This window comes from Tauraco erythrolophus, chromosome 8 (assembly GCF_009769465.1).
Source record: "Tauraco erythrolophus isolate bTauEry1 chromosome 8, bTauEry1.pri, whole genome shotgun sequence".
In the NCBI taxonomy this organism is placed as follows: Eukaryota; Metazoa; Chordata; class Aves; order Musophagiformes; family Musophagidae; genus Tauraco; species Tauraco erythrolophus.
In genome coordinates, this window is record NC_141472.1 from 37,745,660 (window position 1) to 37,771,596 (window position 25,937).

Here is a 25,937-nt window from a genome sequence, read left to right on the forward strand (position 1 = left end):
TTATGCTAATCACAAACTTCACAACTTCTGCATTTTCTGAGATACTGTATTCTCAATGAGCATGTAAAAAGTTCTTTTACATGAAGCAGGCATTTATACTAACCTAATGACTCCATGGCATCAGGTGTCAGATTCAATGACAAATTTATTTATTCTAAAATAAGTTACCTTTTCCTTTACCAGGCGTCCCAGGAGCTTTTCATTAGGTGTGCTGAAAAAGATTATCACCATTAAAATTAAGTGATTTGAACTTGTACTGTTTCTATACTTCATAAAGCTAAAAAGTTTTAAAGCTACAGATCTGCTGCACCCTGCCCTTTAGAAAATCTAGTAGTAGTTTTTGAATATTTAGGATTGTGCAGACAGAAATTTCAGAAATAAAGTATATTTTGGTTCTAAGTATTTCGTATTGGTCCTAGAAATCCCTTAAATTAACTATTATCTAAAGATATTCTTTATAGAACTTTACATATTTTTAATATAACTACTTCTTAGTCACCATATTCTGCTTACTGAAGAATTGTGTACTCTATTGGCGTTTACCTTGTGCAGCCCTTTCTTCTGAGGCACAGTTAAAAGTGAGAAACATCGTAAGCAGTTGCTGAGGAAATTATTTTGCTCTATCAAACTCTTATGATTGAAACTTCTTTGACACACAGATTATTTAACTGTAAAATCACACGTTATCCTAAGGGTACTGGATATATTATGGGAAAGAACAGAAATGTTTTAATTTATTAAGTATCTCTAGAAAAGTTTATATTTAATCAGTAATTAAACCCATCTTTCAGTAAGTCAATAGGAATGTAATAATGATTGTTTAATCATTTTCCTGAAAGGTGGAAAGAAGAAATGGAAGGTGTTATTGAAAAGAATGACCTTAAGACTGAAGAATCTTTTTGTTTAATCCTATTCGAAGACACGTGACAATTCACATGAAGGACTGCAATTGTTAGAAAAAAAAAATGCTGCTTATCCTTAGAAGGTCCAAGGTACTCTAACTTAATGTGGTAAATTATTTGCGTTTGGATTTCAGAGTTTGTATGCATAGTCTACTTTAAAAGAAAGAACTATTTTCATATCTACTCATTTATTTGTCAAAAGATCTGAATATGAGTATTACTTATTCCTCTAAAATAATTCCTCTTGTGGTTCCTTCTTGAGGTCTTGAGGGCTGTAAGTTGCACAGCACAAACCCGACACTTTACTACCACTTTCACAAGATTCTGACACATTTGTGTACTGCCAATGTACCTCAGATCTTCTTCATCACCCATCTCAACACCAGCCTCTCTAAGCATGGCCACAGCTTCACAGTATTCCAGCCTCAGAGTTGGCTCCAAAAACTTAAATGGCTCACACGGGAACTGTTTGTTCACTGTCTGAATTTCAGTTTGGAATCTATATATGAGGAAACAAGAACAGAACCAAAAAACCAATCAAGAAATGTGCTCTTCTTGGATCCAATAATGATTTTGCAATGGCAACATAATGTTGCCACAAGAGGTCCCTCTTACAACATAAAAAACTGTTTTAAAGACACTTCTGGAGAAATTCTGTACAATCCTAATGAAATGTTTCACGTAAGTTAATGCATCTACTTCAGTGATATACATGTTAATATTTTACTGTTAACTTCTGGTTTATTCCTTTTGTAAGAAACAACTGACTAGGTCAAATTTTCGCAGTAAAGACATCGAAAAATCATCCCTTTGGCTTGCAGTATTTACCTGCGTTCTTCTTTGATTTGAGTAATATTTTATTTCAAATATAAAAGAGAAATTTCCTTCTAGACAGCTGAAAAGATTTGCATTTTTGCTGGCAAGGTAGTCTAATCTGAAAGCAAAAGAAAACCACTTCCTAAACTTCTGGCCTGGCTTTTTAATGAGTTAGACTGTGCATAATGGAAAATAAATCTTTGTTTACAAAATAAACTTTGTAAACAAGTTTTCCTAGTGGAAGCTAGCATACTCTAGGAGGTGCAACTCAGGCTAAAAATAGTTCGCTGGCCTATAGCTTGAGTGAACTTTAAAAGTCAAGCACAAAGAAATAGTTGAGTGAATCAAAAATGTTTGAAGTTTTGCTGTAAATCAGATTACTAATGATTACCCAACAAGCTGAGGATAAAATACTCATTTCATACCACAGTGCAAGAGATCTCAAACAAATGAAGTTGCTCGTGAAATGGAAGATGCTCTCATTACCTTTCCTGAAGTCCCTTGAATATCTGCACCAAGGTATCTGCAATCTCATCTACCACTTCATGATAGTGATAGTTAAAAGCCATTTCAATATCCAGACCAACAAACTCGGTCAGGTGTCTGTGCGTATTGGAGTCCTCAGCTCGAAAAACTGTAAAATTAAACAAGAGAAGTTCTAACTAACCTGAAACTATCATTCAATTTTGAAAAATAACAGTGACAATCAATCACATCAGCATTTGGATCAGGCAGACAATGCTGTATTTAGACATGACAATTCTCACTGAAAAACAAAAAGAAAACTAGCTGCCTCAGAGCATCATTTATACAACAGTGACAGCATTGTTGTAGCTGTGGTGCGCAAAGGATAAAAGACAGACAAGAGTCATAGAGAGGCAGTACCTTGTTAGACCAACAGACAGAAGTGAAAAAAAACAGACAAGCTTTCAAGCACACAGGAACTTTCAGATTTGAAAACTGCCTTTTTCAGAGGAAATGGACTTGTGCACGTGTATGTTTTCTGGGGGTTTTTCTTCAGATATACGAGTCTATTATAAACATGTCTTCCTATAAACCATGAGTCATTTGTTAGTAATTAACAAGAAATTTAAGATCTTCTGAATTACTTGCACCTTTTTTTAATTTTATAAGCTGTTATTGACCTGTTTTCCAGCATTTCCAGCTCATGTATCTTTAAACCTCTTTGAGGTCTTAGAAAAAAAATGCCAGATTGCCAGCTAAAGAGGCCAAGTCCTACCAGCTTTTGAGAAAGAGAGAGCATGAAAGTGGAAATTATTAATTTTTTATTAGTTAATTACAGCCCAGTTAAAAGTATGCATTTTCTAAATGAAGTTGTTTGGTACATACACAAAAGCAAAGGATAAATATATGTTAATATGCATTCTGAAGTACACAAAACCTAGCTTGCCTATTTTAACTGCTTACTACTGTGCCACTAAAGGCAATTAGGCCACTACTGGGCATGGCTGATAGGAAACCAGAGCTTCAGTAATTTGTGTTGTTCCATGTTTTACTAACTTCATCATATTACCAATTTCCAACGCAACTCTATTCTTTCTCCTCACAGAACAGCAGGCACTGGAGAAGAGCACCCCTCCCTTACTTCAGCATTTTAGTTTTGTTCCAGCAACTTCTCTGTCAACTTTACTCTCATTAGTCGCCCCAACTGAAATTTGTGTTTGGTAAGTGAAACTATATTAAGTGAAACCATCCAAAGCTTTCTGTGTTTGCGTTATCTTATTTGTACCACAGCTGCCAAAAGCCATCATTGCACACATCACACTTCAGATAAACCAACGCATTTCTTACCTGGCCCAACGCAAAAAAACCTTTTCAAAGTCAGCACATATACACATCTGCTTGTACAGCTGTGGGGACTGAGCCAGGTAGGCACTGCTTTTGAAGTATGACACAGTAAACACGTTGGCTCCTCCTTCACTGGCAGCTGAAAAGCAAACAGTTGCAGTAATTATTAAAATAAAAACATAAAAAATAAATCAGACATAGAATGATAGACTATTGGTCTTATATTTAGAGATCAGAAGGAGATTTTTCTTCAAAGCATCTCAGAGGAAAAAGATATAATTGTATCCATTAATGCTAAGGGAAGTTTTGCAGCTCAGGATTGTTACACATTGTCTTGCAAATGTGCAAATTTAGCTGGGGTAGTTTAAAATGTTACTATTCCCAGCAGTCCCCCACCTTAGAGTGAGAACAGCAGAGAATGCATGCTTGTGCCACCACATTTACTTGCAGCCCAGCATTTCTGTGGAAACCAATCTTTATCAATGACGCAGGCTTCCAGAGGTTAACTGCAGAGGCCGAGATGAAAGTGCATGTCCTGTTTTGCCAGGACCATCCGGAGTGAAAGATCAGTTAATAATTTTCGAAAGTTCTAATGTTAAGGTAACTCTAGGCAAAGTACTAATTATTATTATTACTAACCATTCCACGGAAATGAATGTTTATTTTCTCTCGTTACCACTACGCCCATTGAAATGGTTTCAGAGAATATTTACAGTTACTTTTTAATATACAGGTAACTTAAAATCTCAAACCTCAGAACGGCTATGATATTTAAATTTGAAATTTTGTAAGGATAGCGCCAACTTAACAGTTATTTTTACAAAATATGATCTCATTCAAACAATAGGATGCTTGCTTGCTTGCTTTCAATGGTACACTGCACAGCAAGAATAGCACACTTCCTCAAAGGTCCTACGTAAATAAACTACTTGGGAGTCTTTAGTACTTCATGCTGTTTCAACTGTCTCTGTAGGAAAAAAGTTACCTAATCTTACAGTTCAACAATACTTTCCGTGTTGAAAGAATAGTCGCTTACATGTGTTTTGTTAAAAAGCCCTTTTTTATCTCAGTCAAGAGCTGTCTTCAAAAATATAAATACAGAAGTATAAAATTCAGTAGGCAAAATGTATGCATGTAATGAATGCACACATAATTCAAAAATTATAATTCGTATCATTTAGAAGGACGTTGAGATGCTGGAGCAGGTTCAGAGAAGGGCAATGAAACTAGTGAAGGGTTTAGAGAACTTGTCCTATGAGGAGCGGCTGAGGGAGCTGGGACTGTTTAGTCTGGAGAAGAGGCTCAGGGGGGACCTTATCGCTCTCTACAATTACCTGAAAGGAAGTTGTAGGGAGATGGGGGTCGGTCTCTTCTCCCACTTTATGAATGACAGAACGAGAGGGAATGGCCTCAAGTTGCACCAGGGGAAATTTAGGTTAGATATCAGGAAAAATTTCTTTCCAGAGAGGGTTGTGAAGTATTGGAACAGGCTGCCCAGGGAGGTGGTGGAGTCCCCATCCCTGGAGATGTTTAAAAACCATGTGGATTTGATGTTGAGCAACATGGTTTAGGGACCCTGACAGTGCAGGGTGAATGCTTGGACTCGATGATCTTGAAGGTCTCTTCCAACCAGATGATTCTATGATTCTGTGATAATAATACAAATAATCTGCCCTACATTTTCCATGACATATGTCTTAGCGACATCAACAAGGCCTCAAAGAACACCAAGAAGATGGAAGAAAAACATCCATCAGTAAATCAAGTAATTTGACTTTTGAAAACAATACAGCAGATCAACAACAGAACTAGAAGCAAAATCTACATTTCCACTTTTAGTTGGGCTGAAGCTGTTATGCCACACTTTCAGAAAAAAGTCCCCACCTTCCATTCAGCCATATGCTTATTGCTAAAGAAGTGACATATTGTATGTAATGGCATAACCTTTTATACCATGATATGTTTCTTGTGACTTCTTTATGATGGAAGCTGCTTTTAATCTAAATTAGAGTGGGGGTTTTTTGATACTGGGAATGGAACCGGCAGTGCTTAACATTGAGAACACTGATTTGAAGGACGATGCGTATGATCAGACATCTGTATGTAACCAAATTAAAACTTTAAAAGCACTGCAGAGTACTTAGGTCGGGTATAAATAATACTGATCACTTTTTTAACATCCAAAGTCAGGAGAAAAATAGAACAACTTTGATACCTGCTAGAAGAACTTTGCTATGTTGCATCTAAATTAGACACAGAACTTGATCTTTTCTAAATAAAAAGTTACTAAATTTTTGGCAGATAGGTACGCTGAGTGACTGTAAAAGAAGCAGACCTGTAGTTGCTGGATCACATATACAATACCTGAAATGATTTTGGGAGTCTGAATTTCCACAAATCCCTTGCGAATAAGGGTTTCTCGGAAAAGCTGACAAATACCAGACTGAAGGCAGAAGATCGCCTGACTAGTGGACGTCTATGAGAAGAAGATAAAATAATGAATCCTAAGTTAGTTTTCCCTGACTCTGTTACTTTTTGCGGATGGCTGGAAGGATGAATCTCTTATCTTAGGAACACTTGATTATTGTATTTGCCTAAATAGAGAAAAGTGCAAATCGGTAATTGGTTATTACACAAAAAGAAACAGCAAAGGAAACAAGAGAAACTCCTCATTTCAATTTATGGCATATTCAGTTATAAAGGAGGCACTACGGTCAATTCTGCATTTTAAGATCACTGATTTATGAGATGTGCTCCTGCAAGTAAAGGTTTTTCAAGAAGAAATTCAATAAAAACACTAAACCTATTAAAAAGCTTTCAGCACACTGAACTAGAACAGTTGCAGGAATATAAAGTGCATGATAAAAGCAAAACCCTCAATAACTTACGTAAGGTAGAAATGTTCGTATCTATTGAAGGCTACCAAATACAACATTTGTCATGTAAAAACACAGCCACATGTTCACCACGTACAACACTGCCACAAAAACATCCCAAAACCAAGGTCTAAACTCCGAGCATCTAAACCAGTCCACATAACACCCGATCATATGAACTGCAGTCCTGTCTTTTCAAAATTTACCTCAAAAGTACATTTAGCTGAAAACAAAAGTAGATTTAGCTGAATTATTATCATCTTTTTGTTTATGTACGTGCCACACTTAAGCTACTTATCTGGCTAGCAAATACCTACACTAAATGTTCCTGTCACACTCTTGGGCTTTAGCATGAAGAAAAAAAAGCCCTTAGCGAACACTGAAAACACTGCAATACGTCAACACTGAACCCATATCTGATTTTGTGCTCGCAGCGTTTCAGACCTGACAGTTAGTAACCCAGAAGCACGTATAGAACCTAACGAATTCTTGCAAACAACTAAAAGAACAGTTCTTCATGACAAACTGCGTCATAGCACTGTTTACTTCTCCTTTCTGAAAGGTACTCAACTTTTCAGTTAGGGTAGGAAGAGCCTTGTGGGCTTTTTCACATGACTCCTACCAAACCACAAAACAAAAAACCCCCAACCAAAACAAATTATATAAGCACTCAAATTTAGACAGTCAGTCAGTATACATGTTGAAATAACCATCATCTCTGCAAGACAAAGATATCGCTTCACAGAAAAACCAAAAGAGAAAACTGTAATAATACTGCACATCTGTAGTAATTTGGAGTTATTTGCAATTTTAGCCGACCGATAAAGTATCTCAGGAGTGTGAGTGGTTGAGACTAGTAAATAATAGCTAGCAGCTCTCACTGTCTGATAGCACTAACCACAGCCGCTACTCCCACTACTTTCAAAATGAAGGAAATGAGGTTTTGAGCAACAGTTACAAAAGTACCTTCAAACTCTTTCACCTTTTTCACACAGGTCTCCCAGAAGCAGATATATGCTAAGACTTTGCCTGAGTTCTGGGCATAATTTGGCTATGTTACTTCAAAGAACTGGGATGATTCAAAGGGATTTTTTTTTTTTCTTAACCATCTCCTACTTAGAAGGTGAACAACATTTCCAAGAGATGACAACTTAAACAGTTGCATTTGGCTTAACCAATACAGTTTTTGATAAACTAGATGAATTTCTAAAAATGCTAAGAGGCAAAATGCGTAAGATTTATTTAAAGTAGGACAGTAACAATGCCTCCTCTACCCTTCCGATGAACCAACACCAGTTTCATGCTGGAGCACGTAAGAAGGCAGTCCTAAGTCATATAGTCCTAAGAAAAAGAAAAATGGTTGCTCAACCCAATCTGAAAGCAGTCACTTGTTCTCACCTAACAGTGTGCACAAAACCACAGCCAGTCAATAACTAACACAGTGCTCCACTAACAATAGTTCATCAGGTAGTAATTCCTCCTGGCTTTAGTAAGGATGCAGAGTACTCTGTCTTCCTAATCTCATCTATAATGATAAATTACGCTTAAAAGCCAACATGAAAGCAGCCAAATTCACAGATCCAGACACTGAAGCTTTTATTTAACTACACACCAAGGAAAGAACAAGCAGCAATTCTCCCTACCTCAAATTCGCTATGACAAGACCCCTCTTCTTTCTACTAAAGGTAGCTGAGTTTCACTGCCCATTCATTCAGAGACTGCCAACAAGGATAACAGTTGAGAATTTGTGATACTGCAGTCTCCTCACAAGAATTAAACTGACCAGCAAGACATTTGAGAAAAGCTCCTAAAGATCTGCAACTGTCAACGTGCAGTGGAGTCAAATGGATCACCTCAAAAGTTTTATGTGCTACAAGAACTTTCCAAAGATTTTAAAAGATGATTCTGTATCTAAACATGGAGCAAAACTTTTCAGATTTAATTACATCCTTTGCACTGGAGTAATATTTAGGACAAAAAGAGAGTGAATTTATGGGAAGAAAGTAATTCCAGCTGTTATCCTGTCTTTAAAGGAGATGCTGGTATGTATATTACCATGTTTGATACAGCGTTAGGTGACGCAGTTGCCATTTGAGCTACCACAGCAAACTAAAGACAGACACAGCTGTCAAAATGAATTTATTTTTACCTTTGTCTTAAAAATATTTTGCCATGGCATTCTTTTCCTGTAGTGTTTACTCTAATATGAATTCTTCCACACACATATTGACAAACTATCTTATCTGAGACTATAGGAAAGGGTAAATATTCCTTTGAGAGTTAAGCAGAAACAGAAATAAACTTAGGCCACTTAAATGCTGTTAACATTAACAGTTAACTGTTAATGTTAATTAACTGTTGCAGTTAACAGTGTTAATGTTTTAACTTGGTCTGCAGATTAGATTTTACAGGAAGATTCATTATTTTTAAAAATCATCTTTGTTACAGATAGCAGAAAAAAAAAACCTAACCAACCAACCAAAAAGCAACAACAAAAACCAAAACCAAAACAAACAAAAAACCCCCCCACAACATGTTTAGCTAACAATGCTGAAATATAAGCTTTGGTCATAAACTCACTCCTAATTTCACTTGTGTGTTTATTCTTTAAATGCCACAAAGGAAAATATTCATAATAGAACAGAGCATAATTTAACACTATAAGCAAGATTGTAAAAACAGTTACCATCTTTTATTCAGCACAAGCTGCAGTGTTAGAATAATCACAGCCACGTAAGTTGCCAGAGACCAACAAATGTGTTTCAGTAGAATTGAGGACAGAATTAACACCTTACGTGATCGTATCTCAAGGAGGTACGACTGAGGCACAGACGTGCAACGTTGTGAACTTTTCTTTTTACTCTCACATCAGCTGTACAATTTGTTCTGTTCTCACCTCGGTTTTGCTTTTCTGTTTGCCTGCTGTAACCACCTCTCTTCCATCATGAACAATCACTAAACACATAAAGTAGGCTAAATAAAAAAGGAAAATAATGCAATCTATATTCTTTTAAGTAATATACATTACTTTAAATAATGTAAATAGTTTTGTAACTCCTCTACTATATAAATTAGCCATGAAGTTTTCCTAGGAAATAGGTTTTACGTTAAATAACAATTTTTTAACTCCTATGTGATTGAAGTCAACTTTTATTCAAATTTCAATACTGCTTATAGCACAAGCAGATATGAACATGAAGTTCGTTGTCTGAACGACTGGGACTGTGTTATGTCTTCACCATCAAATCACTACCCACAATAAAATAAACTGTACATCTGCTTGTTCATTACAACTTGAACTCAGTCAGGAAAAACACAGCTTTTGCAATGAGTAAATTGAATTCAACACAATGAAATCAAGCTTGAAGTAATCAAGTATTTTGAAAACAAAACACATTAAGATCAGTTTGCAGTTGGATCAGCATATAACATAGTCTGACATCCATAAACTATGAGAGATACAGTTTAATGTTTATGCTCTACCCTGAGCAGTTTAAACAGGATAATACTGATCCTAAAAAGACTATGCTTTGGTCTCAACGAGCTGTACATTAGCAGGCACAATTATAGCATCAGGACTGCAAAACGCATGTAATTCTAGTCAAATTTGGACAGATACTGTTAAGATAAAAACTCTGCTGGACATCAAAAATAAGCCAGACCACGGACATCAGTCAGGTCCATTGTCAAAACCTGATGAGCCTGAATTGATTTTTTCTTCAGAGGAAGATATACTAAGAAGCAAAACCCAAAAATCAGTGTTTCACTTGTCTTTTCTTCATTGTTTTTCATCTATCACAGATCTTCATGAAATATGGTTTCTGTAGGTGTTTTACAGACATGGGAGGTCTACAAATCACTGAATACTTCAGTTAAGAGCAGCAGAAAAGTAAAGATTTAAAAACACAATCAGTACTCCAGTATGTCTTTTTCAATTGTTCCAATAAAGGAACAGCAAATCAAATATATCCAGAATCAATTGGTTTGACTTTCATTAAGCTATCATGAAAAATAGATGCTGAGGTCAACAGCAGTTTCCTCGTGGACACGTGAAAGAAAACCTGGTCTATACAAGGACTCTTCTTTCTTCTTACCAGATCTCTTGTCTCTACAGCCACAATTTTTCTACTCCACAAGGATTTGATCCATATTTTATGAGTTAAGCCGTCACAACAGATTAATTCTTTCTCAGTCATCATTCCTTGGAAAGGATTTTTAAAGCCCCTCCACCCTAAATAATCACCATTTTCCCTTCATAAATTGAAATAACAACTACAGCAACAGCTTGGGATCTTGGCATTTAAGTACTTCCCATCCTTAACCTCAAAAAAACTACCAGAAACCTCTGGAAGATCTTTGTCAGCAACCAAAATGCAAGACTGTTAAAAACAGTGCACTACTCACGTCTATTTTCACAAGTACACAAGAACGGAAGATTTGTATTCTCTGTAGAATACTTTGCATATTACATCTCTACTAATGTAATTTCCTTATTATTAATTGCACTCCTTCTGTTGCATCACAAACTCTCCTTGGTAGACATCCTAGCTGGATGGAGTGACGCCATTTTTGGAAAACCAGACCCTTTCATTCATGCAATAACTGAGTTTCACAGCTCCACTTTATCACGATTTGGCCCTATCCAATGAACTCACTGATTAATCACTACTTAAAATTAGTTAAACTATTTAACTACTTTAAAGACTGTACTTAAATGGACAAAAATAATTTTAATTCCATACTAAGGACTTTTTTTAGTCTGAGTCTAGCCAAGATCAATGCATTTAGTTTGCTACATCTTTCTCCAAGAAACAGTATCTTTCTTTTTGATGTTAGATGACCTCTTTCTTCCATAAAAAAACTGGGGCACTGAGGAAACCAGAACTAAGTGGTACATATGTCTGTGGTTGGACTTCCTCCCACACTTGTAGGAACAGATCATCACAGCATCTCTGTAAAAACTACTCTGTTAACATTTCTTCCCTGCCAACCATGATATGGTTTTCCTAGAAGGAAGAGGTATGGGAGAGCAGTGGCTAACAATGGTTTCAGGTATCTCTCTGAGCTTTCAACACATCATGTCTTCTAATCCTCCTCAGAACATACCTACTTATGCAGTGTATTGGAAACACTAGGGACTCTCTGAAGTCTCATTTGTACTAATCCACTATTTGCTCCAATCTACACAACCAAATCACTGAAAATCAATTACTACTTTTTAGTGGTTTTTTTTTTAGTTATTTTTAAGGACAAACTGCCTTCGTGTCCTGCTCTTGTGATTCCACTGCATAGAGCGCTTAAGATGTGCACGTACATATGTGCATGTATTGCCACTGGGATTTCCCCTTTCTCCATTAAATAAATACCTTTTGTGCTTATTCAGCTCTCTCTTTAAAAAAAAAAAAAACAGGTCACAGTAACACATAACTATTTAGAATCTTCTTTTGCACAAGCAAAGCTCCTGCAGAACACACAAAGCAAACTTACGAACAGGCAGGAGCCTATTGTTCTAAAATAATCTGCTTTTGTTCTGAAACAAATAATGAAAAGTGGAACAGAAGAGACACACACAAATGTGACACAGTCAGAGACAGAAACTTTTCCTGTACATAGGAGCAAAGCAAGACAGATATCTAAGCCTAATCAAGGGAAAGCTGTGGCCAGGCTACATCCAGTCATGGGTGCATGCAGAGGATGAGGTATAAGACACTGAAGTATTGAGAATTGACATTTCATCCCTCCATCAATTTAGTAAAAAGTTAACCTGAATTCCTGTTTAGCATGAAATAGCTGTTCAGCATCACATCGTGGCAGCTGTTCAAGCTAAGCAGAAAAATAGCTCCTGTAGAAGGCAGAGTTAAGGTTTGGATCTCAAAATAAGGTGCCAAACATTGCTGAATAAATGGTGTACCAACAATGGTTGGGACATGTAAGTTAGAAAAGGTTATAGCAGCATCCACTTAGCTCACCAGCTGTACCCTCCAGGCAGAACACTGACAACTCATGTTCTATTACTATACTGGCAGATATATATAAGAAGTACTGGGAGAATCCTGCTGGACTACTGAATGTGTACAGGGATGGAAGAATTTTAACCGACTGCTTTCTGTTCCATCTCTTGTGTTTATTCTGGCATTACAGTCTTCCTTCTTTTCCCATTACTATATACCTTCTCAGGTTTTACTCTGCAGATGCCCTCATCCGAATTACAGCCAAGGATACTTTCATGCCATTATTTTCAGCTACTGTTTTTAACTGTTATTTCCTTTTGTATTGTTTCTCTGTTCTCTTTGGGGGTTCATGGCTCTTTCCAGTTTATTATACAGGTATTTCATTAATTCAATGGATTTTCTTAAGTTTCTCTGGAGTGCTGTTGAGTAGTTTTCTTCATCACCAGAAGTTCAAGCAAAACTTGCACTTTGAGCATCCCAGAGTTCTCCCTTCAATTTAATACACTGCCTTACCACTACCAAAAGCTGATGATCCTTTAGATGATTTTCACTTTCAACAATTAGTTTAGAATTCTTTTCATCAAAGGCTTAATTTAAGACACAGATGAAGAGATCAGTATGATGAGATACTGAGTATCCTGAAAAGTAATCACAAATTGAAGTTGCTCAGTATTATACATAAGGTCAAGTAAAAAGCAATTAACTTTGGTACAAGTAAAACAATTTGCACAAGTAGTTTCAGTTGCTGAAATAGGGAGATCAGATGTTCAAATGCTTTAAGCATCTCAGTGCCAGAACTTTTCCAAATTTTCCAATAACAAACTGACTTTTTTGCTTTATTTCCCAGGTCCATAGATTGATTTATTGAGAACCTGCCATTATCAGAACTTTGAAGGCAGTACTAGACACACCATAAAAATGAGCTAAGCACACTCTTAATTCAATGAAAAGTTAATTAAAATTTTATTGTGCAGAGCCAAATATAGGAAAAGATCAGAAAGCCTCGTGTAAATATTAACAGTTAGTTACTTACACGGTTAGTGTTAGTTGCCGATTCATTAAAAAAGAAGAAAAGTTCTGTAAGTGATTTAGTACATAGTTTTTTGCTGCTCATCAGAAAGAGTAAATATCTGGGAGGTGTATGAATTCACAGAAGCCTATGTATCTATGACCTGGATGAAGAAAGGTGTTTCAGAAAAAAAAAAAAAGAAAAAAGATATGAATGCTGTGGAAGAAACTAAGAGAATGAGATTGGTATCACGGCCTGGTACAATTTCACTTGCGAGACATGCATTACAGCACCTCAATTACACACTAAATTCAAAACTTCCATCTTATACTTCAAAACTGAGCTGTTACTACAGTTTTTGGGTATCAAAGACTAAATTTGAGACAAAATGTTGTCTCTGAATTGTCCCTATTCAGTCCAGCCCAGATGTACATGGCCACATGCCAAAATCTAAAAGTTCACCTTTAAACTACTAAGACGTGTTTTTTGATTGTCAGGAAAGGTGAATGTTTAGGATTAAAACCCCCTATGTTTTCACCATGCCACTCACAAATAGAAAAATACGTTGTTTATTTTTCCTCTGGCCAACAATATACTTCCATCAAATCCATGACTTTTATCGCTTTATGGATTAGAAATGTGAAGAATAAACACTTGCAGGAAAGCATGCAACACAGCATGTTCCTTACCCTCAGATCAATGACTCTGTTGTCCAGTCTTGTATCTTGGTTTACAGTAGCTCTTCCATCCTAAACAGTTGTGCAAAAAAACCTAATGAATACATACACCTCAAAAAAAAAACCAAAATCAAACAACAAAACAAAATCAATGGAGAAAAACATCCTTTGGCTAAAAGCCAAGGGCTACTAAGTTCAGTAGAATTTCTAGATCATTCTAGAAAGAACATACAGTAAACTGGCAGCGTAGCAAAACTTAAGGTGGAACTTCTCCCAGAGGTCACAGGCAGAACCCAACTATGAGGATCCAGAAGGCACGGACACCAGGCGGTGAACCCTCTGGTTTTGACCTTCTACTGCAGTTCAGCAGACATCAAAGCTATAGAGATTTCTAACATAAGCCTGGACAACATAAACGATGTAAAATGCAAGCCAAACAAACCCCCAAAACTACTGCATTAAGGACATTGCCTAGCTTTTATGCTTTTGTTCAGTTACAAAGACAATAAAAACTATTTGAGGATGCAAAGTTTTCACCTCCTCTCCTTCCACTTCTGGCCGAACAGCATCATCCAGCTGTAAGGGCAGTCGGGGTTCAGCTAAACTGATCACATAGATCTGAAATTGAGACAGGAACAGAAATAGCATGAGACTCAGCTCAAAAGGAGGTGTGATTTACGAAAGGATATTTCTGGCAGAGACTTGAAACAGTGTTTGCATAGGCTGTTAGCTGTAAGGCTGTGATTTTACTCAAATATTTGCAATACATGAGTGCATTCTCATGACAATACCGGAAGTGCTTAGTTCTTATTTTCCTTTTGAAATATTAAAAATATCTTTTTTTCTTCTGGGAAGCATTGAGCTCAGTAAGTACAAACTGCCTGAGGGACAAGCCTACTGGCATGAATGCCAGGTCTGAAACAACTAGATTTCACACAGTTTTAGGTTCTGGTTCTAGCAAGATCACCCTGTTCTTTTCACTGTTAATGCAGTATTTTACTTATCATCTGATTATGTCTGAAAGAGTAATTTCAGATTGAAAATTTATGAGATATCTAAAATACAATCAGAGAATGAATGCTTTGCCTTACAATCTAGTCATAGGTGCAGAAATCCTCTCAGAAAAATCAAGTATATGACAATCTCCACATATATTAAAATATGTTTCTTCAAAATCTGCGAATTTTCCCCAACATTGTTAGCTAAAATTTACCTTACTGCTATAATAGCTATTGTACTCTACTCCTGAGGTGGCTGTTTCAGCCGTATTGTAGGCACACAGTTTGGCTGAAAAATCTTTAGAAGGAAAGGATATTACATAAAGGTTTAAATACGCTTTCTATTTAAACAAATTATAAAGTTGCACTTCCTCCAGCCCTACAGCACAAGCTACTGGAATCTGAGATTTCAAGAGCTTCCACACTGTTAAGCTAGTGCTTTACTTTTGTTGAGAGTTATGAATTCCATTCCATTTTACTAAGGGGAAGATTGTAACTTTCTGATAAAGAAGAAACTTCTGACTTGCACTTAAAAAAAAGTAGACTTTTTATTACAGTATCTGCTGCAGTTAAGCATCAAAAACTAGAATTACAAGCATTCCTAGCCAAATTATTCCGGTGAGATATTTGTTTTACTTGGTATGGTAATTCAAACGGCAGATAAAAATAGGAAATTCTAAAAATCAAATCTCTTAAACCCAGAAATGTTTCATGTTTATGTATGACACACTGAAATTTGTAGTTTAAAGCAGTTTATTTCTCTCGTATGGGACTGCTTACTGACACAGTTTATATATGTAGATAGACAGACAGATAACCAGTGCTCCATTTGCTCAAAAATTTACCCTTTGAACGTGAAGCTCAACATCTTGCTGAGTACAACCTCCGATTTTCTGATGTGCTTTCCTCACAACGCCTTCCACATCCACAATGCTCTCTTTGTTGATGCTGTCAATAAAGATAGTAAGCTTACTAAATTTTATTGCACGTTGCATCAGACTCAGTACTGAGCAGTAGGATGTTCATGCAGTGTACAGCCCACTAGGACAACATAACAGAGCTAAAGATTTAGGTAAAGTTACTTTTTTTATATATAAACTAAGTAATGAAGAACTTTGTTAAAATATTCCCAGCCACAATAAATACCAACTGGGATGGAAGACTTGGGAGGGAAAGAATTATGATTAAGCTTAGTGCTTGCTCATTCTTTGTGTGTGTATACATAAACTGACAAGTCACATATAGTTCTTTTTCTAGGCCACATACACTCTTGTATGTGTCAGCTGATGCAATTATCTGAAAGATGTGTCTTAACCAGCAGAACAACAAACTGAAAGCAAGTCCTAGATCTGGAAGGGAAAATCAAAACTGATAGAGCTTGTTTAAACTACATGACTTGTTACTGAAAGATGCAAGATGCTTGTCATTTCTCTAGGACAGAGCACATCTTAATTGCTCTCCACTAATGGTCACTAATAGTACATGAAAACACCATATAACATCTTGAAAGTCTTCAAAATATTAAAGTATGTGTGTTATAAGCAAACAATAACAAAAGCCTCAAGAGTCACAGATGAGAAAATAATTTGTAAGAGTAGTTTTTATTTAGGTATTTAAGGTACTGGACCTTACACTAGTAATTTCCTACAGATAATCTCACCCTCACTGGAAATGTATTTTCACTCTGTCTCTTTGCTAGTCTGCTTACAAACGGCCAAATATCAGGAAATATTTCTTTCCTTCTTATGAAAAATAACTGTTACAATTAACTTTATTTTTCACTTCTCAGGCCTTCTTGAGAAGACTGGAAAGCACTTTACGTACATCACTGATCACATAAGCCCTTAGAAAGCAGGAAAGCAGCAGGCCCGCAATTTAACCGCAAATCATAAGAGGTGAGAGCAAGGATGTCATCGGACAAGGTGGCCGCTACTGATCTCAGTAAAGCAAAGAGCAACTGACAATCTTCAAGTTTACAAGGTTGGCTTTTTTTTTTAGCAAGATCCCTCTCCATGCCCCAAAAAACCCGACCCACAAAACCCATGCAGCTAAGTTGGAGGGTGGTGAGATAAATATTTATATGCACAGGAGGTGTTACCGAGGGGCAGTAACCCCCAGTTAAAGGAGGTAAGGACAGAGTATAAGCAGGTACCAGCTACTGCTGATGGTAACTATAGTCCCAATCACTTGCATCTGCATCGGTTTATCTAGCACTGCCTGGAGTAAGTCAGCTGAAGAGTCGTGAACAAAATCTAGGTATCCTAGCCCTACAGCCTTTTTGTACAGCTACAGTAAAACCACATGAGAAACTTACGTGGATTGAGAAGTTTCTCTTTAGAAATACCTATGTCTCGAATTAGTCATTCTCTCGCATTTTTAAAGTAGGATTTACCAGGCCAAACAATTAAATTTATCTTTTTAGTTGATGAGGGAAACTCAAGTTTTCTTCTCTGCCAAAGCCCAAGTGGCGTGAGCTGGAAGCAGCTGAGATACAAATCACCAAGTGCTGGCAACTATGGCTGCTCGCTTGCCCTGCTTTCTACTGACGCATCCATACCAGCCCTAAGAAAAGCTAGATGGATTTTTGGTCTAACCTGGGACAAACTTTTTAATGTTATAAAGTTGAGTTCAAATTTAAGTTATCCAACAGAATTTTTGAATAAAAATTATTAAAGTTTTGAAAAATCTGATGATATTAAAGTAACAGTGGAAAATTCGAGCATCAAAATTCTCAAAACCTAACAGCATCACTATAAGTAAATTACAACTAACTGAAAAAAGCCAAATTTGAGCATTTTAGTTGATTACAGTATTTCTTTGATAGTAATGCTTTCAGGTGGTAGAACTCACTGGTAGCTCCACTAAAAGTTACACAGACCATGGTGCTGCAAATGACTGACTTGCTTAATCAATAGTAATTCCACATACTGCATAAAATTTGTGAACAGTATGTTTTCCAGGTACATTTACATTTCAAAAGAGCTACAGTTGCTCCAATCAGTATAATGAACAAATGACTAAATTTGTACAAAGCAGAGGTTGACAGTGGGCTTTAAATCAGAATTCATTTAGTTAAGGGTGAGCCTCCATTCATCTCAATTATTTAAGCAGAGGCAACAAATGCAAGAAAGACAAGGAGAAATGACACTAAGTGCTTAGAAATACACTCTTACAAATGATTCTGTTTAAAACTCCTTAAAAAGACTGAGGCAGCAATGCAGTGCTTTGGAGGCAAGAGAATGTGATAAGAAACGCAGAGAGAATATATCATGCTAAAGCAGTATTAGGCGTAACTATAAGTTCCCTTTGCTTTCCAAATCAGTGAACGTTTAAAAGAATAAACGTTTTACTCTTGTGCTAACTTTTTTTTCCCTAAACAGTTCTCCTCTATTTTCCCACTTCCTTTTCCATGTAACATTTTGGCAAATCCACAGAAAGCAGTACTAATGACATGAATAGCAGTGTCTTTATTGAAAATACAAGTTTATAATCTGCTGAATAAAAGCCCTCTCACTAATAATTGCAAATAAAACCAGTGTTTTAAACTTGTTGAAGCAAATTCTCTGCACTGTGAAAAAGAAAATAATGATTCAATGTAAATATGTTGTATGACAGATTCATAATCAGATTACTGATCCCATAGCTGAGAACTGGCGTTAGTAAAGTCATTACAGAGCTTTGATCAGAACATGCACAGAATTCAAGACACGCAAAATGGTACCAGTTTAAAAACACAGGAAGAAACTGACTTTTACATCATTGTAACTGAAATACTGCTTTGCAAACTTGCATAACAGAACTTTAAAACTTTGCACTTGTGATTAAATGTGCTTTTTCTCTTCTCTTCTCTCTGTCTAAACTGGAGTTGAAATTAAAATGGTCTGTTTCTTGGTCTGGAGCACACTTTAAAACTTCAACATCCCCTAGTCATTAAATTTGCCATAATTTTAAGATGTATTTCCACTCAGTTCCTACCTATGTAGACCCGTGTATCCAAACACGCATATAATTGCCCAGGCACACAAAAGCACTACCAAGTTTTCTGCTCCATATGATTATCTGTGAATTTACAAACGTTCATCACCTACTCTAAACTTTCACTTGATAATGAGAAAATACGCTTTTGCTCATTCAGACTACATATCTAATCAGGTGTGGAAGTAAAAGCTCGTGTTTTGAGTTCTGTTTGAACCATACTCAGCAAGATCTAGCGCTGGAAAAATCTGGTGTCTGTAATATAGTGCACAAAATGTTAACTACATAGATCTAGAAGGTGCTGCTTTGATCCCAACAGCTAATATGGAGAATGTTACTGAAATGGTAATTTCAGTTCAAGTTACATCAAGAAAAAAGATGTTTTAACTAAATGCTGGTAACTACAGCAAAGTGTTCTCCACAGCAGCAGCACCGAGTTATCTAGGTGATTTTCTGATAAAATTCTCCTGGGTAACAAAAAAACACCAAACAAACTAAAAAGAGTGGACAAGTAGCAGAAAAGCATGCCAAAGCTATCACCATTTCCATTAAAGACAACAATATTTCTACCTGTAATTAATATCACAAAGGACTAGAAACTAAATTAGGACGCATGAGGCATTAAGAAAAGACAGACGACATCTTTATATTGTTTAATCCTTAAAGAAGCTATTTAAGTAACAGATTCACAAAGCCCAATACTAAAAAATTCCTCTGTATAGCAAACTGCTTCTTTATATGTACCATTCCTCCCAAAAAATCAAGACTATAGTTATTAAAATATCCACTAGATGCCTTATGTCCCTCTTAATTATCTGCATGTCTATTAGCCAAGACTTTCTCTTTTAACCACAGGATTGCATTATTGCAATCTGTATGACAACATCTTTCATCAACAGCTTCATGTCGCAAGCTGAACCCCTTGTGGGCCTCCCTACGTGAATCACAATCAACATTTTCTCGATCAAAAGTCTGAAGAATTGGAAGAAACTGGGTTATTTATACACTCTAAATAGAAAATGTTTTACTTAAGGGAAGCATCTATACTCCTTCAGACTTTTATTTTTTTCTTCAACACTGTTTTCTGTAAGCAGACTGCACAAATTATTATATTAATACATTATTAAACCTAAAAATATTAAATAATCATCATAATATATAATAATCAATGATCCTTTATCTGAACATCAGTGAAAGCTGAAGGCAATGGGGTTTATTTTGAAAAAATGAGTTCACTTTGTAAATAGTTGAAAGTATAAACATGTTTCACTCAACTCAGTTAAAGCAACTGTAATACTGTCTGCACAAATTCATTAAGTATTCATTAAGCCCTCAGAAAGGAGAGTTAACTGACATTCTATACATGATGGTCAGGTAAACACCTATTCTTATTATTTTCATTCTAAATGTATAATAATCTGTTTTCTGTACCAACACTCTAGCACCTGGATGAATCTGCATATCTTCTGGGGAAAAAAAAAAGTGCCTATCTTCTTTTAAAGATTCTAAGTAACAAAATCCACTGCACATTTTTGATCAGTTTCACTGAAAAAATTCCACTTTATTTCCCTTCCGAATTTACCTAGCTTCACCATCTGTTCGTTGCACCTTGTCATACCTTTATATCTGCAAAGTAAAGAATGCTCCATTGGCAGAAAATCTTGCACAGGTACCATCAGCTGGGATTTAAATTACTTACTAATTTCTCTTTGATAGAATAGACAGGTTTTTTTACTCTCACAGGAAAGCAGATTTGCCTGACCACATATCATTTCGTCTTGCGACTTCCTCATCAACCTTTTCCAATTTGACATATACTCCGACACAAAGATAACAGAAGCAGACAAAATATTCCAGAAACAGTCTAATGACTGGCATACATTATATTAATGGCATTTTATTTCTCTTTTTCAAAACTCGAGAGAACTCCTAGCATAGTAGGTAAGAGAAGTGCAGGAACTCCTGTTAAGGCAGTAATCTATAATGCTCTCACATTTCTCATCAATTACTTTGCTACATATTAATCCTGAACATACACAAAATCTGAACTAATGATCACAAAGGTGATGTTCACACCACAGAGCATCAAAGTGATCATTCTGAACGAACCCTGGTTACTACACGATCCCCTAGTTTACCATTCCAATTTTTGTCTCACCAGCAAAAGTAACAGTTGTGATTTGACATTTTCTTCCAGATCACTGATATAAAAATTAAACAGAAATGGATCAAGAAAGCATTTCTGCAACATCCAGCAGTTTCACTGGTAATACCAACTCATCTAGCTGATGAACTTATGTATCTTTTTCTACACTGTGAACTATTTTCATATATGTTTACCCACCTTTTCCTTTCTTTTTTTTTCCCCCCATTTTTTAATCTCTTTTCTGGATTTTCATTCTCCAGCCTACTATAGAGAACCATCGAGTTACTGCATTAGCAAGGGCACATTGTTTGGGCAGCTAAATTAGAACCTGTTAGCCACCTCTCCCAACTGCTACATCATATGACGTGGCTATGGTAGCAGCCGGGGTGGGGGGCACCTCCATGCTGCTATTTAAAAAAAAAAAAGAAAGAAAGAAAACCAAAACCAACCACACCCAATACTTCATGGAAAAAAAAGCAGGTTGAAAATTACTAATTGCACCACTTGGCACCTCTGCTGGCTGAAAGAGACAATTAACTCTTCCTCTTACACAACATCCTTTGCAGGACTAAGATCAATTTTTTTTTCTGATGAAAGTCATAAGAAGTAGTCCACAGCTGTCAATCCAGTATGTCTACTGGCTCTATGTTGTTTGCTATGTATTTTTTGAAAGTTCAACTAGAACCTTTTCAAAGTTAAACTCACAGAAATTTCTTTGTAAAACTGAGTTAAATCAGTATTAAGTATCTTTCACTAAAAAGAACTCACATTGTTATGATAATGGAGATGATTAGTATATGAATGTTGCTAGACCACAGAAGGTTATGAAAGTTCTTGGTTTCCATGTGCCAATATCTAAAAGAGGAACCAGTTTGTTTATTATTTATGAACGTTTCTACAAAAAATGCTCATGATTTAATCAGTTCTCATTAAAAATTCAAGATGCAGAATCTCACAAACTATTTTAAAGAAAGTTCTGGACTCAGTATCAAAAATGAGAAAGTAGCACATGAAAAATAAAGTTCGGGTACTACCAGTAAAAAAGTTTTGTTTAAGAATTTAACTGAAATGTCAGGCATTTAAATTCAATGTTTTCTTCAATAAATGTGTATTTCCTCATTTCATGTGTAGGAAACAAGAGATGATGAAAAAAAACACTGAGAAAGGCAGAGAAACAGTATAGTTATTTTTAGACATTGAAGTCCAGCCTCATCTGCTAGTGCTAATGGCATGATTCCCTGCCCATGGCAAGGAGTTGGAACTAGGTGATCTTTGAGGCCCCTTCCAACCCAAACCATTCTATGATTCTATGATTCCACAGCAGGTAAAAACTAGCAGGGAAGTGACTGAAGACAAGCAGGTGCTGTTGCTGTACTTCAGGTGTTACGGACACAGTGACCACAAGTGCACTTTGAAGCCAGGGAACAGCGGCAGCCTCTGAAGGACAGGAGACAGCTGCAACAGCAATACCAGACAAAATTGCAGAAGAAGATAAAACGTTGGAAAAATTGAGAACATGGCAGGATATTAATAAAATCAGTTTGTTGATGGAAAGGAATCGCGAAGAGATGATTGCCCTAATGGTGTTGCAAAACTAAAATCAAATCCCCAAAAGAAAACCCAGAAGGCTGTAGCAGAGAAAGTTCTGTCACTCAAAGAACATGATGACAAGCACATAAGCATTTCAGAAGCACAAATAATGAGTAAAACATGCACGCTATAAGTCAGAGAGCCTGACGCATCAGGATTTAGCTAGCAAATGCTATCACAAAAAGGAGCAGAATGAAAAGTCAAAGCACGATACAAACATCATGAGTCTGGCTACTCAGAGGAAATCAGGTCTGTCACATCAAGAAAAGTGGGGAGATGACAGGGAGTTGGAAAGAACCTCAGGATGAGGTTCCATCTGATTTAACAGCTCACTGCTGCCAGAAGAGAAAGCAGCTTTGCCCTTTACTCTTTCCAGATATCCTTTTCCACCATTTACCACTCTTTGTTAGCTCTGGACCTCCATAACCTAGTTTAAATCACTAACCTGACAGAAAACTAACCAAGTAAAAAAAAAGATCAGTGCATAAAAAAAAAGTCACATAAGGGTTACAAGTGGCAGAGTCAGCACATGGAAGAAAAAAGTAAGGACCAACTTCCCTCTCATGAGCTCCTAACCACTGAGCTCTGCCGCTCATGAAATGTAAGAAATTCAGTTGTGGAGGAAAGAACCATGAAGAAAACAGAGGAAGAGAGATGCTGGAGAGAATCGGAGAAGAGGAGAGCGAGCATCACAACGGTAAGAGTTGCTTCACTGTTCTGTAGCACAAGTTCATCAAGAGACTGCAGGCAGACTGTTGGCAGGTTAGAGGGAGACGAATTGAGGAATGAGCAGACTATACACTTAATTCTTTTCAAAGATGCTAAGTGCTGGAGAGAACAAACTATTTCACGAAGAAACAGAACATTTCACTTTGGCTCATAAACACCTGTAAACAGCATGCTTCACACTGGCACTGCCAACACTAAGCACGGCCAGACAACAAACACTGCTGGTTCTGTTTTCCCGTTGCCTTGAACTCATCAGCAGAAGCATTATCCTAACCTTCTTAACTTGGCTTCTGGAAGTCTATACTATAATGAATCCCTCCTCTTCCTGACATATTGAATGTTGAAGGCTGTAGCACTTTTGCAGCTAATTAGTGGGGGCTCCTTTCCCAGGCATGAGACTAGTGCCAAGAACTGCACAGAAGCAACTCAAGTGCCACATGTTAAGCATATTATTGCACCAAACTGATCCACATTTCTATTTGTGACCAAGTAGATGTACAAAATTAAAAGCTCTGCCATAAAAACACCTTTGTCATGCAAGCATATTTAGTACTGGACAATCTGACCCAAGTAGCAGGGGAAGGTCATTTTTTATCTTTAAGAACAAAACAAACCAAATAACGGTATTTAAATTGCTGCAACAAATGTTTAATTGGCAAATCTAACTATTAGCCCTCTCAAAAATATTTTTAAAAATAACTTAAATCTTTCATTAAACATTTCAGTGTCAAAAATAAGGTGTAAATAAGATTAATTCCGTGCACAGAAGCTAGTCTTAATTTCTAAACCTCAGTAAACTACTTGCAATATGGAACATCTTCACATCAGTTCTAGCTATAAAATGTGTTACTACGCTGCGTATCTTGTAGAATAAAAACCCTGAACATATGCAGACACATACAAACACCAGACACAAAATGAAGTGTCCCACTAAGCTCAGCTTGCCAGACTTTTTGTTAGCCAGCTTGAAAGTAAATGTAGGTTGTCTATGGCGAGAGAATGCTGCTTCAGCAGTTCAGAATGAATTTCAAGCCTGTTCTCTGTTTTATCTTTTGTCAGTGTAATGTATTCAACCCAATAGTGAGCTGACAATTTAAATAACTACATTTTAAAACAAACGAAGCATTGATGTTAATGTGTGAAAATGGTCCCAACCCCTGGGAGTCCTGGTTCCCACCATTGTTTACTCTGACAACAGGATATAATTGCTTACTTACTTGGCAGCAAACTTTACCATCTGCTTGCTTGCATGCTGTCCCACAGCCACAAGAGCCTGGACATTAAACTGCTGCTGACGCAGGACTAAGAAACACTGCTTCCCTGAATACAAAGAAAAACAACGCAGGTGTATTAAGGACAAGTTACTCGAGGTCTTTGTGAATGAGAAATGCTTTACTACTTTAATATTAAGCTGAGCTTTTAAGGGTGGGTGCGTGCGTCTTTCTCCCTCATCACCAACCCCTCCGCCCCCCCCCAACAGCTACATCAAACTAGAAGGCTCTGCATGTACACACACACCCCCCCCCCAAACATTGAGATGAATCAAGTAATTCTGCCTTGCATCTATAAACATGTGAATGGACACTTTCTTAAAATAACTATAAGCCTTCCAAGACAAATATCTAGACCAAACACAAAATAGAAATCATAACTTTTTTATTATCTGTTGTTCTTCAACTGCAAGAATCAAATCGTACTTTTCCTTGTTGCTTTGCTCACAACTACTTCAAGTCTACATTATTTTAAAAGAAGTTTTTTCTCATCTTCTCAAGTTAAAGCTGTAGAGTTCACTTTACAAAGCTGCTCTGAGAGAAACAGGCTTGATTTTGCACCACAGGGACCAAACCAACAATGTTTGTTCTATAATACACCACACATTCAGAATGAAGGGGAACAAAAGGAGTATTGATTCTGGTGAATGACAAGAACCTGAAAGACCCAAGTAAAAATTCCTGTAAGAACAATTTATTCATTAACAGCTTAGGGAAAAAGAAGTTAATAGGAATTAATACTAATTTACAACGAACATAATGCACTTTGTTGACTTTTAAAATGGGTATTTCCAAGTCAACAAAGCTCTAATTTGTTTAGCTCACAGTTAGAATAATTTTTTATTTCTCCTCACATCTCTAATAATCATTTACTCCTTAACTTAGACTTAAGGAAATACGGTGATTTTTAAATGCTTCTTACTCAGAGAGAGGAATTAACAAGAAATACTTCATTGTTGTACCAGTATCTGATAAAACGCATCAATATAATTTTAATCCCAAGTTCTGACTTGTAACATTATAACGTTTCCATTAAGATAGTGAGAGTAAGAAAAAGCCAACAGCTTTGTTATAGATAGCTATTTCCCAGTTATTGTTGACTTAAGACTGTAAAACATTAAAATCAACATATATCTAACTTGAACACTGACACTAAAAAGCCAGTTGCAGTTTTCATTTGTAATTATG

General features: G+C 36.5%; 1 protein-coding gene across 1 annotated transcript in view; it reads right to left on the reverse strand.

The window, feature by feature from the left end:
- The window catches only part of DARS1 (aspartyl-tRNA synthetase 1), a 42,170-nt gene that overhangs the window by 5,679 nt on the left and 10,554 nt on the right, over positions 1 to 25,937 (reverse strand). The window contains 10 exon segments of the mRNA XM_086615549.1: positions 169 to 211; positions 1,255 to 1,401; positions 2,205 to 2,352; positions 3,531 to 3,546; positions 3,548 to 3,666; positions 5,892 to 6,003; positions 14,053 to 14,112; positions 14,578 to 14,658; positions 15,884 to 15,986; positions 24,696 to 24,798. Of these exon segments, the coding sequence (XP_086471675.1) occupies positions 169 to 211; positions 1,255 to 1,401; positions 2,205 to 2,352; positions 3,531 to 3,546; positions 3,548 to 3,666; positions 5,892 to 6,003; positions 14,053 to 14,112; positions 14,578 to 14,658; positions 15,884 to 15,986; positions 24,696 to 24,798 (932 nt within the window).